General features: G+C 42.0%; 1 protein-coding gene across 2 annotated transcripts in view; it reads right to left on the bottom strand.

Moving 5' to 3' along the window:
• Positions 1 to 17,767, bottom strand: part of TBC1D30 (TBC1 domain family member 30) — a 105,316-nt gene that overhangs the window by 18,066 nt on the left and 69,483 nt on the right. For both annotated transcript variants that reach the window (XM_024256371.3, NM_001132977.1), the window contains 1 exon segment: positions 16,990 to 17,095. In XM_024256371.3, coding sequence (XP_024112139.2) covers positions 16,990 to 17,095 — 106 coding nt within the window.

Below are 17,767 nucleotides of genomic sequence, written 5' to 3'. Positions count from 1 at the left end.
CTAGGCTAGATGTTGCTGAAGCCCGTAACGTTAAGGAACTTGCTACTTACAGAAAAAAAAAGTAATATACTTGAAAAGCAGCGGGTGCAGTAGCTCAGGCCTGTAATCCCAACGCTTTGGGAGGCCAAGGCAGGCCTCACCTGAGGCCCAGGAGTTCAAGACCAGCCTGGGAAACATGGCAAAATTCCATCTCTAAAATACATTAAAAAAAAATTAGCCAAGCATGGTGGCATGCACCTGTACTCCCAGCTACTTGCAGGGCTGAGGAGTGAGGACTGCTTGAGCCCAGGAGTTCAAAACCAGCCTGGGCAACATGGTGAAACCCCATCTCTACAAAAAATTTAAAAATTAGCCCAGCCTGGTGGCACATGCCTGTAGACTCACTTACTTGGGGGGCTGAGGTGGGAGAATCGTTTGAGCCCAGGAAGTCAAGACTGCAATGAGCCATGTTCATGCCACTGCACTCCAGTCTATGTGATAAAGTGAGACCATGTTTTTTTTTAAAAAAAAAAAAGAATCTTTAGTACTGGAGGAGTACAGAGGAACCATCATCCATGAGTCCTGAGACAACAGAGGCTCTGGGAGTGGGAAAGAGAGGAGATTGAGCGGCATCCAGATGGGCAAATAGGATTTTCACAGATGCAGCATCAGAGGGACCACAAGCCCTGTCATAGAATAAGCAATGGCCTACAGAGGCCTGGATGAGAACAGAGCTATGACCAATGCCATAGAGTCTGTCTGTGAAATAGCAGGAACACCTTTGGATAGGTCAGGAACGGGGCGGTCCAAGTACACCTCTAAAGCAACCTATCTGAAAATGAACCCATCCTCCTTCCCTCAGAAACTTGCCCTCTTCCTTCTAAGCCAGGAGATTATGGGTTGCCCTTCCTCCCCCATTACTTTTTCTTTCACTCCTGTATCCCTTTTCCATGGCCAAGTCCAGTCAATTTCACCTTGTAAGTACTGTCTCTGTTCTAATCTGTTTCCACCCTTCAGTGCCTCCTCACAGGCCTTCCTGCTGTCAGACTTGTCCCTTTGAAATCCATCCTTCACAGAGCTGCCCGTGGAGTTGACTCAAAACAAAACTCAAACCATTTTCCTCCTCTCCTTAAAATCTTTCAGGTCCATAGCTCTTCTATTCCCCTTTCCAAAGGGTCCACAGAAGCCCTAGAACTCCAGCAAATACAATCTCTCAATCACTGACCTGAAACATCATGTCCAAGTGTCTTACCAGGCATTGTGGTCTTTCATGAGCCAGTCCCTGAATTCCAGCCTTCTGACAGTCCCCCTCACACTTATGCAGTATGTTATCAACAGACCTTGACACATGCTGCTCTCTCAAACATGAATTGACTCTCCACTCTGCACCAGAGCCTTCAACACACACACACACACACACACACACACACACACACACACAACACCCTCGCATATATGTGCACCCTTCCACAAACACACACACACACACTCACACACACACACACAGCCTAGTCAAATCCTATTCTTCTGTAAAGGTAAAACCAGACACGAATTCCCTCAAGAAAGGCTTTCCTAACTTCCTCTCCTCCAACTCACTCCACCCCTGCCCCCCAGGCTAAATGAGGTCTTCTCTCTTCCTCAGCCCCCAGCCCCTCTGCACACCTCCCTCGATGCACTCCCCACACTGTGCTCTAGGAGACTATAGGCTCCCGAAGACATAGCCCATGCTTTCTTCTGTGTCCCTGCACCTGGCACATTACCTGACATTTAGAAGTGCTCGATAAATATTTGGAGAAGTTAATATAGAGCATAGAAAATCAGGCTGAAGCATTTTATTTACTGTGGTTAGTAACAAGGAAGTGCTGAAGGACTTAGTGTAGAGCAAGGAAATGACCAAAGCAGTAAGCATGGATCATTACTCTGGTAGCAAAATGCTGGGCCCCTATTCCAGGCCCTAGCTCCCAGATAACATTTCTAGCCACACCCTGGGCCAAAAGGGAACCCGCTGCCTTAAAAGGAAGGACCCAGCACTGGTAGAATTCATCACCTGCTGACTAAAGACCCTGAATAACAACCAGAAATATCCAGGGAGTATGCCATGGGCCCTGAGCTCTGAGACATGCTGGCTTCAGGGGAGATCCAGCATATTCCCAGCTGTAGTGGCTATGGTAAAAGACTCATTCTGTATTAGAGCAGAGGGAATCTAGAAAGACAGCCATCATCAACAAGTTGGGTTTAATTCAACATTTATTGAAAAAGAAAAGGCAGAAAACTAACCATGGATTCTCAATAAATGTTTGTTTAATGAATTAGTAAGTTTGGTGGGAATGGAGGGCGGGCGGCAGGCAAGATGGCAGAATGGAAGCTTACACCATTCATGCCCCCTGCTGCAACACCAAAATTTAACAACTATCTGTACACAGAGAAGCACCATAACAAGAACCAAAAATTAGGTGAATAATCACAATATCTGATTTGAACTCCATATCATGGAAAGAGGCATTGAGAAGGGAAGGAGAGACAGTCTTGAGTCATGGATGCCACCCCTACCCAATCCCCTGGCAGTGGCCATAAGACATGGAGAAAGAGTCTGTGCACTTTGGGGATGGGAGAATGCAGTGACTGGAGGACTTTACATTGAACTCAGTGCTGCTCTGTCACAATGGAGAGCAAAGTTGTGCTGGGCTCACTCAGCATTCACACACAGAGGGGGCATTTGAACCAGACCTAGCCAGCGGGGAATCGCCCATCTCAGCTGTTGGAACTCAAGTTCCTCAGCAAGCCTCGCCATTGCAGGCCAAAGTGCTCTGGGGTCCTAGGTAAACCTGAACAGCAGTCTAGGATACAAGGACTGCAATTCCTAGGCAACTCCTACTGCTAGGCTGGGCTTAGAGCCAGTGAACTAGGGTGGCACATGACCTAGGGAGACACAAGCTGGTTTGGCTATGGGAGGGCTTGCGCCATCCCTCCCCCAACCCCAGGCAGTGCAGCTCATAGCAATGAAAGTGACTCCTTCCTTCTGCTTAAGGAGAGGAGAATGAAGAGTAAAGAGGACTTTGTCTTGCATCTTGGATAGCAGCTCAGTCACAACAGGATAGGGCACCAGGCAGAGTCATGAGGCCCCTATTCCAGGCCCTAGCTCCCAGATGACATTTCTAGCCACAGCCTGGGCCAAAAGAGAACCCCTGCCTTAAAGGGAAGGACTCAACACTTGCAGGATTCATCACCTGCTGACTAAAGAGTCCTTGGACCCTGAATAACAACCAGCAATATCCAGGGAGTATGCCATGGGCCCGAGCTCTGAGACATGCTGGTTTCAGGGGAGACCCAGCATATTCTCAGCTGTGGTGGCTATGGTGAAAGACTCATTCTGTTTGAGAAAAGCAGAGGGAAAAGTAAAGGGGACTTTGTCTTGCACCCTAGATACCAGCTCAGCCACAGTGGGGTAGAGCAACAAGCAGGCTCTTGGGGTCTCTGAGTCCAGGCCCAGGCTCTTGGACAGCATTTCTGGACCTGCCCTGAAGGGTGAATCCCGGGTCTCGCAGCATTCACCATAAGCTGATGGAAGAGCCCTTGGGCTTTAAGCAAACATTGGTAGTGGCCCAGCAGAACCCGCTATGGACCAGTGGTGGTGGTGGCCACAGGTAGAAGCTCTTCTGCCTATGGTATGGGGAGGAAAGAGCAGGAAGAACTTTGTATGGTAGTTTCAGTGTCAGCTTAGCTGCAGTAGAATAGACTATCAGGTAAATTTCTAAGGTTTTTAACTCCAATCCCTGGCTCCCAGAAAAAAACTCTAGACACACCTGGGGCCTGGGGGGAACTCACTGCCCTGAAGGGAAGGGCCTTGGGCAAGGCCCAATGCTGAGCTAACTTCAGGTCTGACCCAGCACAGTCCCAGTGGTAGTGGCCACAGGGGTGTTTGCATCACCACACCCCCAGTTCCAGAGGGCTCATCACAGAAAGAGAGACTCCACATGTTTCAGAGAAATTAAAGGAAAAGAATAAGAGTCTCTGCCTGGTAATCCAGAGAATTCTTCCAGAACTTCTGAAAGACCACCAAGGTGGTACCTCTACAAGTCTGCAAAAACCACAGCATTATTGGGCTTGGGGCCCAAGTCCCTTCTAACACCTGGTGATAATTTGGATATTTTTCTCACTCAAATCTCATGTTGAATTGTAATCTCCAATGTTGGAGGTGGGGCCTGGTGGGAGGTGTCTGGATCATGAAGGCAGATCCCTCATGAATGGCTTGAGCCATTCCCTTGGTGATAAGTGAGCTCTTGCTCTGAGTTCACATAAGATCTGGTTGTTTAAAAGTGTGTGGCACCGCCCCCCCAACTAACTCTCTCTTCCTCCTGCTCTGGCTATGTGACATGTCTGTTCCCTCTTTACCTTGCCATGATTAAAAGCTCCCTGGGCCTCCACAGAAGCCAAGCAGATGCCAGGGTCATGCTGCTTATACAGCCTGCATGAACCAATTAAACCTCTTTTCTTTATAAATTATCCAGTCTCAAGTATTTCTTTGTAGCAACGCAAGAATGTCCTAACACCTGGAAAGCCTTCCCAAGAAGGATAGGCACAAACAAGCTCAGATTGTGAAGACTATAATACCTAACTCTTCAATGTGCAGACACAAGAGAATATCTACAAGCATCAACACCATCCAGGAAAACCTCACCAAATGAACTAAATAAAGCACCAGCGACCAATCCTGGAGTAACAGAGATATATGACCTTTCAGACAGAGAATTCAAAAGAAATTCAAGATAACACAGGAAGGAATTCAGAATTCTATCATAAAAATTTAACAAAAAGAGTGAAATAGTTAAGCAGAAATTATGGACTTGAAAAATGCAATCGACATGCTGAACAATGCATCAGAGTCTCTTAATAGCAGAATTGATCAAGTAGAATAATTAGTGAGCTTGAAGACAGGCTATACGAAAATACACAGAGGAGATAAAAGAAAAAAGAATAAAAAATAATGAAGTATGCCTATAGAATCTAGCAAATAGCCTCAAAAGGGCAAATCTAAGAGTTATTGGCCTTAAAGTGGAGATAGAGAAAGAGATAGGGATAGGAAGCTTATTCAAAGAGATAATATCAAAGAACTTCCCAAACCAAGAGAAGTACATCAACAGTCAAGTACAAGAAGGTTATAGAACACCAACAGATTTAACCCAAAGAAGACTCCCTCAAGGCATTTTACAATCAAACTCTCAAAGGTCAAGGGTAAAGAAATGATCCTAAAAGCAGCAAGAGAAAAAAAAAAAAGAGTAACATACAATGGAGCTCCAATATGTCTTGCAACAGACTTCTCAGTGGAAACCTTACAGGCCAGGAGAGAGTGGCATAACCAGGAGAGAGTGGCATGACATATTTAAACTGCCAAAAGAAAAAAAAACTTCTACCCTAGAATAGTAAGTATATCCAGCGAAAATATCCTTTAAGCATAAAAGAAGAATAAAGACCTTCCTAGACAAACAAAAGCTGAGGGATTTCATCAACACTAGACCTGTCCTATAAGAAATGCTAAAGAGAGTTCTTCAATCTGAAAGAAAAGGATGTTAATGAGCAAGAAGAAAGCATACGAGGGTAAAAAACTCACTGGTAATAGTAAGCACACAGAAAAACACAAATTTAGGATAACACTGTAATTGTGGTGTATTAACTTCTCTTGACCTAAGTAGAACAACTAAATGATGGCCAGGCGCACAGTGGCTCACATCTGTAATCCCAGCACTTTGGGAGGCCAAGGCAGGCGGACCACAAGGTCAGGAGGGCGAGACCACCCTGGCTAACACGGTGAAACCCTGTCTCTACTAAAAATACAAAAAAATTAGTCGGGCGTGGTGGCAGGTGCCTATAGTCCTAGCTACTCAGAAGGCTGAGGCAGGAGAATGGCATGAACCTGGGAGACAGAGCTTGCAGTGAGCTGAGATCGTGCCACTGCACTCCAGCCTGGGCGACAGAGCAAGACTCCATCTCAAAAAAAAAAAAAAGAAAGAAAAAGAAAAAGAAAGACTAAATGCTGAACCAATAAATAATAACTAGAAAAACTTTTTAAGACATAGACAGTACATAAAGAGAAACAACAAGGAGTTAAAAAGCAGAGGGACAAAGTTAAAGTATGGAGTTTTTATTAGTTTTCTTTTTGCATGTTTGTTTATGCAACCAGTGTTATGTTGTCATCAGTTTAAAATAATAGGTTTAAGATAGTACGTGCCAGTGTCATGGTAACCTCAAATCAAAAAACATACAATACACAAAAAATAAAAAGCAAGAAATTAAAGCACACCACCAGAGAAAAATCACCTTCACAAAAAAGGAAGATAGGAAGGAAGGAAAGAAGAAAGAGAAGCCCACAAAACAACCAGAAAACAAATAACAAAATGGCAGGAGTAAGGCTTTACTTATCAATAACACTGAATGTAAATGCACTAAATTCTCCAATCAAAAGACACAGAGTGGCTGAATGGATGAAAAAATAGGACCCAATGATCTGTTTCCTACAAGAAACACACTTCACCTGTAAAGATACACATAGACTCGGGTAGCTGGCAAGATGGCTGAATAGAAACAGCTCCGGTCTGCAGCTCCCAGTAAGATCAATGCAGAAGGTGGGTGATTTCTGCATTTCCAACTGAGATACCCAGTTCATCTCACTGAGACTGGTTAGACAATGGGTGCAGCCCACAGAGGGTGAGCTGAAGCAGGGTGGGGCATCACCTCACCCAGGAAGTGCAAGGGGTCGGGAAACTCCCTCCCCTAGCAAAGGGAAGCCTTGAGGGACGGTGCCATGAAGAATGATGCATTGCGGCCCAGATACCATGTTTTTCCCATGGTCTTCACAACCCACAGACCAGGAGATTCCCTCGGGTGCCTACACCACCAGGGCCCTGGGTTTCAACCACAAAACTGGGCGGCCATTTGGGCAGACATCAAGCTAGCTGCAGGAGTTTTTTTTTTCATACCCCAGTGGTGCCTAGAACATCAGCAAGACAGAACTGTTCACTCCTCTGGAAAGGGGGCTGAAGCCAGGGAGCCAAGTGGTCTAGCTCAGCAGATCCCACCCCCACAGAGCCCAGGAAACTAAGATCCACTGGCTTGAAATTCTCGCTGCCAGCACAGCAGTCTGAAGTCGACCTGGGACGCTCAAGCTTAGTGGGGGTAGGGACGTCCACCATTACTGAGGCTTGAGTAGGTGGTTTTCCTCTCACAGTGTAAAGAAAGCTGCCAGGAAGTTCGAACTGGGAGGAGCCCACCACAGCTCGGCAAAGCCGCTGTAGCCAGACTGCTTCTCTACATTCCTCCTCTCTGGGCAGGGTATCTCTGAAAGAAAGGCAGCAGCCCCAGTCAGGGGCTTATAGATAAAACTCCCATCTCCCTGGGACAGAGCACCTGGGGGAAGGAGCAGCTGTGGGCGCAACTTCAGCAGACTTAAATGTTCCTGCCTGCTGGCTCTGAAGAGAGCAGTGGATCTCTCAGCACAGTGCTCGAGCTCTGCTAAGGGATAGACTGCCTCCTCAAGTGGGTCCCTGACTCCCGTGCCTCCTGACTGGGAGACACCTCCCAGCAGGGGTCGACAGACACCTCATAGAGGAGAGCTCCGGCTGGCATCTGGCAGATGCCCCTCTGGAACAAAGCTTCCAGAGGAAGGAACAGGCAGCAATCTTTGCTGTTCTGCAGCCTTCACTGGTGATACCCAGGAAAACAGGGTCTGGAGTGGACCTCCAATAAACTCCAGCAGACCTGCAGCAGAGAGGCCTGACTGTTAGAAAGAAAACTAACAAACAGAAAGGAATAGCATCAACATCAACAAAAAGGACATCCACACAAAAACCCCATCCGAAGATCACTGACATCAAAGACCAAAGGTAGATAAGTCCATGAAAATGAGGAAAACCAGTGCAAAAAGACTGAAAATACCAAAAACCAGAACACCTCTTTTCCTCCAAAGGATCACAACTCCTCACCAGCAAGGGAACAAAACTAGACAGAGAATGAGTTTGACGAATTGACAGAAGTAGGCTTCAGAAGGTGGGTAATAATAAACTCCTCTGAGCTAAAGAACCATGAAACTAAGAACCTTGAAGAAAGGTTGGAGGAATTGCTAACTAAAATAACCAGTTTAGAGAAGAACATAAATGACCTGATGGAGCTGAAAAACACAGCACGAGAACTTTGTGAAGCATACACAAGTGTCAATAGTCAAATTGATCAAGCAGAAGAAAGGATATCAGAGATTAAATAAAGTGCGAAGATAAGATTAGAGAAAAAAGAACGAAAAGGAACAAACAAAGCCTCTAAGAAATACGGGACTATGTGAAAAGACCAAACCTACATTTGAGTGGTGTACTTGAAAGTGACAGAAAGAATGGAACTGAGTTGGAAAACACTCTTCAGGATATTATCCAGGAGAACTTCCCCAATCTAGCAAGACAGGCCAACATTCAAATTCAGGAAATACAGAGAACACCACAAAGATACTCCTCAAGAAGAGCAACCCCAAGACACATAATTGTCAAATTCACCAAGGTTGAAATGAAGGAACAAATGTTAAGGGCAGCCAAAGAAAGGTCAGGTTACCCACAAAGGGAAGCCCATCAGACTAACAGTGGATCTCTCTGCAGAAACCCCACAAGCCAGAAGAGAGTGAAGGCCAATATTCAATATTCTTAAAGAAAAGAATATTCAGCCCAGAATCTCACATCCAGCCAAACTAAGTTTCATAAGCAAAGGATAAATAAAATCCTAGACAAGCAAATGCTGAAAGATTTTGTTACCACCAGGCCTGCCTTACAAGAGCCCCTTAAGGAAGCACTAAATATGGAAAGGAAAAACTGGTACCAACCACTGTAAAAACATACCAAATTGTAAAGACCATCAACACTATGGAGAAACTGCATCACCTAACGAGGAAAATAACCAGCTAGCATCATAATGATCTAATTCACACATAACAATATTAATCTTAAATGTAAATGGGCTAAATGCCCCAGTTAAAAGACACAGACTGGCAAACTGGATAAAGAGTCAAGACCCATCGGTGTGCTGTATTCAGAAGACCCATCTCACGTGCAAAGACTACATAGGCTCAAAATAAATGGATGGAGGAAGATTTACCAAGCAAATGGGATATTGGCCTGAAATTTTCTTTTTTTGTTGCTTCTCTGCCAGGTTTTGGTATGAGGATGATGCTGGCCTCATAAAATGAGGATCAGAGTGGAACTGAAGGAGAGAGAGACATGAAAAACCCTTCAAAAAAAAAATCAATGAATCCAGGAGGTGGTTTTTTGAAAAGATTAACAAAATAGATAGACCGCTAGCCAGACTAATAAAGAAGAAAAGAGAGAAGAATCAAATAGACACAATAAAAAATGATACAGGAGATATCATCACTGATCCCACAGAAATACAAACTACCATCAGAGAATACTATAAACACCTCTATGCAAATAAACTAGAAAATCTAGAAGAAATGGATAAATTCCTGGACACATACACCCTCCTAAGTCTAAACCAGGAAGAAGTCAAATCCCTGAATAGACCGATAACAAGTTCTGAAATTGAGGCAGTAATAGCCTACCAACCAAAAAAGCCCAGGACCAGATGGGTTCACAGCCAAATTCTACCAGAGGTACAAACAGGAGCTGGTACCATTCCTTCTATAACTATTCCAATCAATAGAAAAAGAGGGACTCCTCCCTAACTCATTTTATGAGGCCAGCATCATCCTCATATGAAAACCTGGCAGAGACACAACAAAAAAAGAAAGTTTCAGGCCAATATCCCTGATGAACATTGATGCAAAAATCCTCAATAAAATACTGGCAAACCAAATCCAGCAGCACATCAAAAAGCTTACCCACCACGGTCAAGTTGGCCTCATCTCTGGGATGCAAGGCTGGTTCAATATATGCAAATCAATAAACGTAATCCATCACATAAACAGGACCAATGACAAAAACCACGATTATCTCAACAGATGCAGAAAAGGCCTTCAATAAAACTCAACACCCCTTCATGCTAAAAACACTCAATAAACTAGGTATTGATGGAACATATCTCAAAATAATAAGAGCTATTTATGACAAACCTACAGCCAATATCATACTGAATGGGCAAAAGCTGGAAGCAGCATTCCCTTTGAAGACTGGCACAAGACAAGGATGTCCTCTCTCACCACTCCTATTCAACATAGTATTGGAAGTTCTGGCCAGGGCAATCAGGCAAGAGAAAGAAATAAAGGGTATTCAAATAGGAAGAGAGGAAGTCAAATTGTTTCTGTTTGCAGATGACATGATTGTATATTTAGAAAACCCCATCATCTCAGCCCAAAATCTCCTTAAGTTGATAAGCAACTTCAACAAAGTGTCAGGATATAAAATCAATGTGCAAAAATCACAAGCATTCCTCTACACCAATAACAGACAAACAAAGAGCAAATTCATGAGTGAACTCCCATTCACAATTGCTACAAAGAGAATTAAATACCTAGGAATACAACTTACAAGGGATGTGAAGGACCTCTTCAAGGAGAACTACAAATCACTGCTCAAGGAATAAGACAGGACACAAACAAATGGAAAAACATTCCATGCTCATGGATAGGAGGAATCAATATTGTGATAATGGCCATACTGCCCAAAGTAATTTATAGATTCAATGCTATCCCCATCAAGTTACCACTGACTTTCTTCACAGAATTAGAAAAAACTACTTTAAATTTCATATGGAACCAAAAAAGAGCCCATATAGCCAAGACACTCCTAAGCAAAAAGAACAAGCTTGAGGCATCACACTACCCCGACTTCAAACTATACTACAAGGCTACAGTAACCAAAAAAGCATGGTATTGGTACCAAAACAAATATATAAACCAATGGAACAGAACAGAGGCCTCAGAAATAACACCACACATCTACAACCATCTGATCTTTGAAAAAGCTGACACAAAGAAGCAATAGGGAAAGGATTCCCTATTTATAAATGGTGTTGGGAAAACCAGCTAGTCATATGCAGAAAACTGAAACTGGATTCCTTCCTTACACCTTCTACAAAAATTAACTCAAGATGGATTAAAGACTTAAACGTAAGACCTAAAACCATAAAAACCCTAGAAGAAAACCTAGGTGATACCATTCATGACACAGACATGGGCAAAGACTTCACGACTAAAACACAAAAAGCAATGGCCACAAAAGCCAAAATAGACAAATGGGATCTAATTAAACTAAAAAGCTTCTGCACAGCAAAAGAACCTATCATTAGAGTGAACAGGCAACCTACAGAACAGGAGAAAACTTTTGTAATCTATCCATCCGACAAAGGGCTAATATCCAGAATCTGCAAGGAACTTAAACGAATTTACAAGAAAAACACAAAAAACCCCATCAAAAAGTGGGCAAAGGATATGAACAGACACTTCTCAAAAGAAGACATTTATGCAGCCAACAAACATATGAAAGCTCATCATCACTGGTTATTAAATAAATGCAAATCAAAACCACAATGAGATACCATCTCACACCAGTTAGAATGGTGATCATTCAAAAGTCAGGAAACAACAGATGCTGGAGAGGATGCGGAGAAATAGGAATGCTTTTACACTGTTGGTGGGAGTGTAAATTAGTTCAACCATTGTGGAAGACAGTGTGGCAATTCCTCAAGGATCTAGAACCAGAAATACCATTTGACCCAGCAATCCCATTACTGGGTATATACCCAAAGGATTATAAATCATTCTACCATAAAGACACATGCACACTTACGTTTACTGCAGCTATATTCACAATAGCAAAGACTTGGAACCAACCCAAATGCCCATCAATGACAGACTGGATAAAGAAAATGTGGCACATATATACCATGGAATACTATGCAGCCATAAAAAAGGGTGAGTTCATGTCCTTTGCAGGGACATGGATGAAGCTGGAAACCATCATTCTCAGCAAACTAACACAGGAGCAGAAAACCAAACACCACAGGTTCTCACTTATAAGTGGGAGCTGAACAACAAGAACACATGGACACAGGGAGGGGAACATTAAATACCGGGGCCTGTCGCGGGGTATGGGGCTAAGGGAGGGATAGCATTAGGAGAAATACCTAATGTCGATGACAGGTTGATGGGGGCAACAAACCACCGTGGCACATATATACCCACGTAACAAACCTGCACATTCTGCACATGTATCCCAGAACTTAAAGTATAATAAAGAAAAAAAAAAGATACACATAGACTGAAAATGAAGGGATGGAAAAAGTGATTCCATGCCAATGGAAAGCAAAAAAGGAGCAGGAGTAGCTATACTTCCATCAGAAAAAATAGATTTCAAGACAAAAATTAAGAAGAGACAAAGAAGGTCATTATGTAATGATAAAGGGGTCAATTCAGCAAGAGGATATAATGATTATAAATATATATGTACCCAACACTGGAGCACCCAGGTATAATAAAGTAAATATTATTAGAGCTAAAGAGAGAGATACACCCAAGCCCAGTGATGGCTAGAGATTTCAACACCCTACTTTCGGCATTGGACAGATCACCCAGACACAAAATCAACAAAAAAATCATCAAATTTAATCTATACTATAGAACAAATGGACCTAGTAGATATTTACAGAACATTTCTCCAACACCTGTAGAATACACATTTTTCTCTTCAGCACATGGATCATTCTCAAGGATAAATCATATGTTAGGTCACAAAACAAGTCTTAAAATATTCAAAAAATTGAAATAGTATCAAGTATCTTCTCTGACCACAATGGAATAAAACTACAAATCAATAACAAGAGGAATTTTGCAAACTATACGAACACACAAATTAAACAATATGCTCTTGAGTGACCAGTGGGTCAATGAAGAAACTAAAAAGGAAACTGAAAATGTTCTTGAAACAAATAATAATAAAAATACAACATACTAAAACCTATGGGGTCACAGTGAAAGCAGTACTAAGACGGAAATTTATAGCTATAAGTGCCTACATCAAAAAAGAAGAAAAACATCAAGTGAGTAATGTAATGACATATATTAAAGCACTAGAAAAACAAGAGCAAACCAAACCCGAAATTAGTAGAAGAAACAATAAAGATCAGAGCAGAAATAAATGAAACTGAACGAAAAAACAGTACAAAGATTAAAGAAATGAAAAGTTGATTTTTTGAAAAGATAAATAAAAATGACACACCTGTAGCCAGACTAAGAAAAAAAGAGAGAAGATCCAAATAAACAAACTCAGAGATGAAAAAGGAGACATTACAACTGATACCACAGAAAATCAAAGAATCATTAGTGACTGCTATGAGCAACTGTATACCAATAAATCAGAAAATCTAGAGAAAATGGATAAATTCCTAGACACATACAACCTACCAAGATTGAACAATGAAGGAATCCAAAACCTAAACACACCAGTAACAAGTAACAAGACTGAAGCCATAATAAAAAGTCTCCCAGCAAAGAAAAATCAGTAGCATCTCTATATGCAAACAGTGAACAATCTGAAAAAGAAATTTTAAAATCCCATTTATAATAGCAACAAATAAAATTAACTACCTAGGAATTAAGTTAACCAAAGAAATGAAAGAGCTCTACAATCACAACCATAAAACATTAATGAAAGAAATTGAAGAGGACACAAAAAAATGGGAAGATACAACACATTCATGGATTGCAAGAATCAATATTGTTAAAATGTCCACACTACCTAAGGCAATCTACAGATTTGATACAATCTCTATCAAAATACCAATGACATTCTTTACAGAAATAGAAAAGTAATCCTAACATTTATATGGAAGCACAAAAGACCCAGAACAGTCAAAGCTATTCTGAGCAAAAAGAACAAAACTGGAGGAATCACATTATTTGACTTCAAATTATACTACTATTATAGTAACCCAAACAGCATGGCATAAAATTAGACACATAGACCTATGGAACAGAACAGAGAACCCAGAAACAAATCCACATACCTACAGTGAACTCATTATCGGCAAAGGCGCCAAGAACACACACTGGGGAAAAGACAATCTCTTCAATAAATAGTGCTAGGAAAACTAGACATCCATACACAGAAGAACAAAACTAGACCCCTATCTCTTGCCATATACAAAAATAAATCAAAATGGATTAAAAACTTAAATCTAAGACCTCAAACTATGAAACTAATACAATAAAACATTGGAAAAACTCTCTAAAACATTGGAGTGGGCAAAAATTTCTTGAGTAATACTCCACGAGCACAGACACTCAAAGCAAAATGGACAAATGGGATCATATCAAGTTAAAAAGCTCCTGCACAGCAAAGAAAACAATCAACAACGTGAAGAGACAACTCAAAGAGTGGGAGAAAATATTTGCAAACTACTCATCTGAAAAGGGATTAATAACCAGAATATTCAAGTAGCTCAAATAACTCTTATAATCTTGTAATTCGATTAAAAATGGGCAAAAGATCTGAATAGCCATTTCTCAAAAGAGGATATACAAATGACGAACAGGCTTATGAAAAGGTGCTCAAGGCCAGGCACGGTGGTTCACGCCTATAATCCCAGCATTTTGGGAGGCCAAGCTCGGCAGGAGGATCACTTGATGTCAGGAGTTTGAGACCACCCTGGCCAATATGGCGAAACCCCATCTCTACTAAAAATACAAAAATTAGCATGGCATGGTGGCAAACACCTATAGTTCCAGCTACTCGGGAGGCTGAGGCACGAGAATCGCTTGAACCCAGGAGCGATTTTTTTTTTTTTTTGAAACGGAGTCTCACTCTGTTGCCCAGGCTGGAGTGCAGTGGCGTGATCTCGGCTCACTGCAAGCTCTGCCTCCCGGGTTCACGCCATTCTCCTGCCTCAGCCTCCTGAGTAGCTGGGACTACAGGTGCCCGCCACCACGCCCGGCTAATTTTTTGTATTTTAAGTAGAGACGGGGTTTCACCGTGTTAGTCAGGATAGTCTCGATCTCCTGACCTGGTGATCTGCCCGCCTCGGCCTCCCAAAGCGCTGGGATTACAGGCGTGAGCCATCGCGCTCGGCCCCCTGGAGCAATTATTGAACCGCGATTTGGTGAGCTGAGATGGTGCCAAAGTACTCCAGCCTGGGGACAGAAAATCACTGATCATCAGAAAAATGCAAATCAAAATGACAATGAAATATTATCTCACCCAGTTAAAATGGCTTTTAATCAAGACAGGCAGTAACAAATGCTGGCAAAGATGTGGAGAAAAGGGAACCCTTATACACTCTTGGTGGGAATGCAAATTAGTACAACTGCTATGGAAAACAGGTTGGAGGTTCCTCAAAAAAATACTAAAATTAGAGCTACCATATGATCCAAAAATTCCCTGCTGGGTACACGCCCAAAAGAAAGGAAATCAGTATATCAAAACAGTATCTGCACTCCCATGTTTCTCGCAGCACTGTTCACAATAGCCAAGATTTGGAAGCAACCTAAGTATCCATCAACCAATGAATGGATAAAGAAAATGTGGTATATATACAATATGGAGTACTATTCAGCCATAAAAAGAAGAATGAGATTCTGTCATTTGCAACAACATGGATGGAAATGGAGGTCATTATGTTAAGTGAAATAAGCCAGGCACGGAAAGACAAACTTTGAATGTTCTCACTTATTTGTGGGAGCTTATTTGTGGATGGAAATGGAGGTCATTATATTAAGTGAAATAAGCCAGGCATGGAAAGACAAACTTTGAATGTTCTCACTTATTTGTGGGAGCTGAAAATTAAAACAATTGAACTGATGGAGATAGACAGTAGAAGGATGGTTTCCAGAGGCTGGGAAGAGTAGTTGATAGAGAAGTAGAGATAGTGGGTACAAAAAGTAGTTAGAAAGAAGGAATAAGACCTAGTATTTGATAGCACAACATGGTGACTATAGTCAATAGTAATTTAATTGTACATTTAGAAATAAATTTAAAAGTATAATTGGATTATTTGTAACACAAAGGATAAACATCTGGGGAGATGAATACCCCATTTACCCTGACATGATTATTATGCATTGCATGCCTGTATCAAAGTGTCTCATGTACCCCATAAATATATGCACCTACTACGTGCCCACAAAAATTAAAAATTAAAAAAAGAATCTAATGGAAGAATGAGTGTTAATAAGACAGCTATTTTTTCTATACTTGCTGTCAATTTCAAAAACTTGATGAATATGATATTGAGGTACAGTAACATGCCATAAAAAATAACCAAACCCTTCAAGTCTTTCACTTTAAAATTTATGATTAATATATAATTACCTGAGTTGAAAATGTGGGCAAAACAAATGAATCAAAATGCTGATGAGAATAATCTTTTTTATCCTCAATAATTTATTCCCCACAATAAGTGTTTCCCCCTACAAGTCTAAGTAGGCTGGGCACAGTGGTTCATGCCTATAATCCCAGCACTTAGGAAGGCCACAGTGGGAGGATCACTTGAGTCTAGGTGTTCAAGACTAGCCTAGGCAACATAGCAAGACTCCATCTATACAAAAATAAAAATAAAAAATTAGCTGTATGGTGGCATATGCCTGTAGTCCCAGTTGCTCAGGAGGCTGAGGTGGGAGGATCACTTAAGCCCAGGAGACAGAGGCTACAGTGAGCAACGATTGTGTCACTGCACTCCAGCCAGGGTGACAGAATGAGACAGTCTCAAAAAAGAAAAGAAAGACTAAGAATAAAATTCAGAATAAGCACTTGGTGATTTTGTTTTTCCAGTGTATTTTTCCAGTTTATATTGCTGCTAATGACTTCTAAGCAACACAGTCTGATGGAAAGCTACAACAAATATCCATCATTCATTTCTTCCTTCCTTCTATGACATAGATTCTTATCAAATTATAAACAGACTCTTGGTCAATTTGAGAAACTAAGTCTGACAGCTAACCAAGCACATTTCTCAAAACTGCTGCTCTGGCACTGGTTGTTCCCACCGTGCCCAGGGTTCCCTGAGCCAAGCTGCTCCATGTTGCCCACTCACCTGCATGAGTTCATGGCTTTGCAGAAGATCATTCTCTAGCATCTCCTGGGTAAGGCGCCCCATGGTGCTATAGAATTCATCTGCTGTTTCACAACATTCTATCTGCCTAGATAAAGAAAGGACAGAAAATAGAACTTGTTTAGGGCATCCATGCTGTGTAACAGTACACGCTGCAGGTATAAGATATGTTGGACTGGGCATGGTGGCTCATGCCTATAATCCCAGCACTTTGGGAGGCTGGGGTGGGAGGACTGCTTGAGGCCAGGAGCCTCAATGCAGCAAGACCCCATCTCTCCAAATAATTTTAAAAATCAGCTGGGTATCGTGGTGCACACCTGTGGTCCCAGCTACTCAGGAGGCTAAAGCAGGAGGATCACCTGAGCCTCGGAGGCCAAGGCTGCAGTAAACCATGATAGCACCACTGCAATCCAGCCTGGATAACAGAGTGAGACCCTGTCTCAAAAAGGGGGGGGGGGGGCAGTTGCTTTTGCCGTCAAATAACTCAAGTTATCAATCAACAAATATCAAAATCCTGATATTTGTAAAGCCCACTGTGGATGAAACATTTAAAAATACCAAAAGCAACTTTGAGGTACTCGTTTTGGATAAGTCCTGTCATTCCTACTTGGCTCTCCTAGCCTCACAATCCCACCTGTGGCATCTTTATTGCTTCCATGGGACACAATCTACACATAAGAATTCCCACCACTCGTTAGAAAGCATAACCATGAAACTGGGTACTAAAAAACAATTATCTCCTTTAAGGGACTCTGTTGGT

The sequence above is a fragment of the Pongo abelii genome, chromosome 10 (genome assembly GCF_028885655.2).
Source record: "Pongo abelii isolate AG06213 chromosome 10, NHGRI_mPonAbe1-v2.0_pri, whole genome shotgun sequence".
Classification (NCBI taxonomy): Eukaryota; Metazoa; Chordata; class Mammalia; order Primates; family Hominidae; genus Pongo; species Pongo abelii.
Note: the sequence above shows the minus strand (reverse complement) of the source record. Positions and strands in the feature narration are given on the sequence as shown.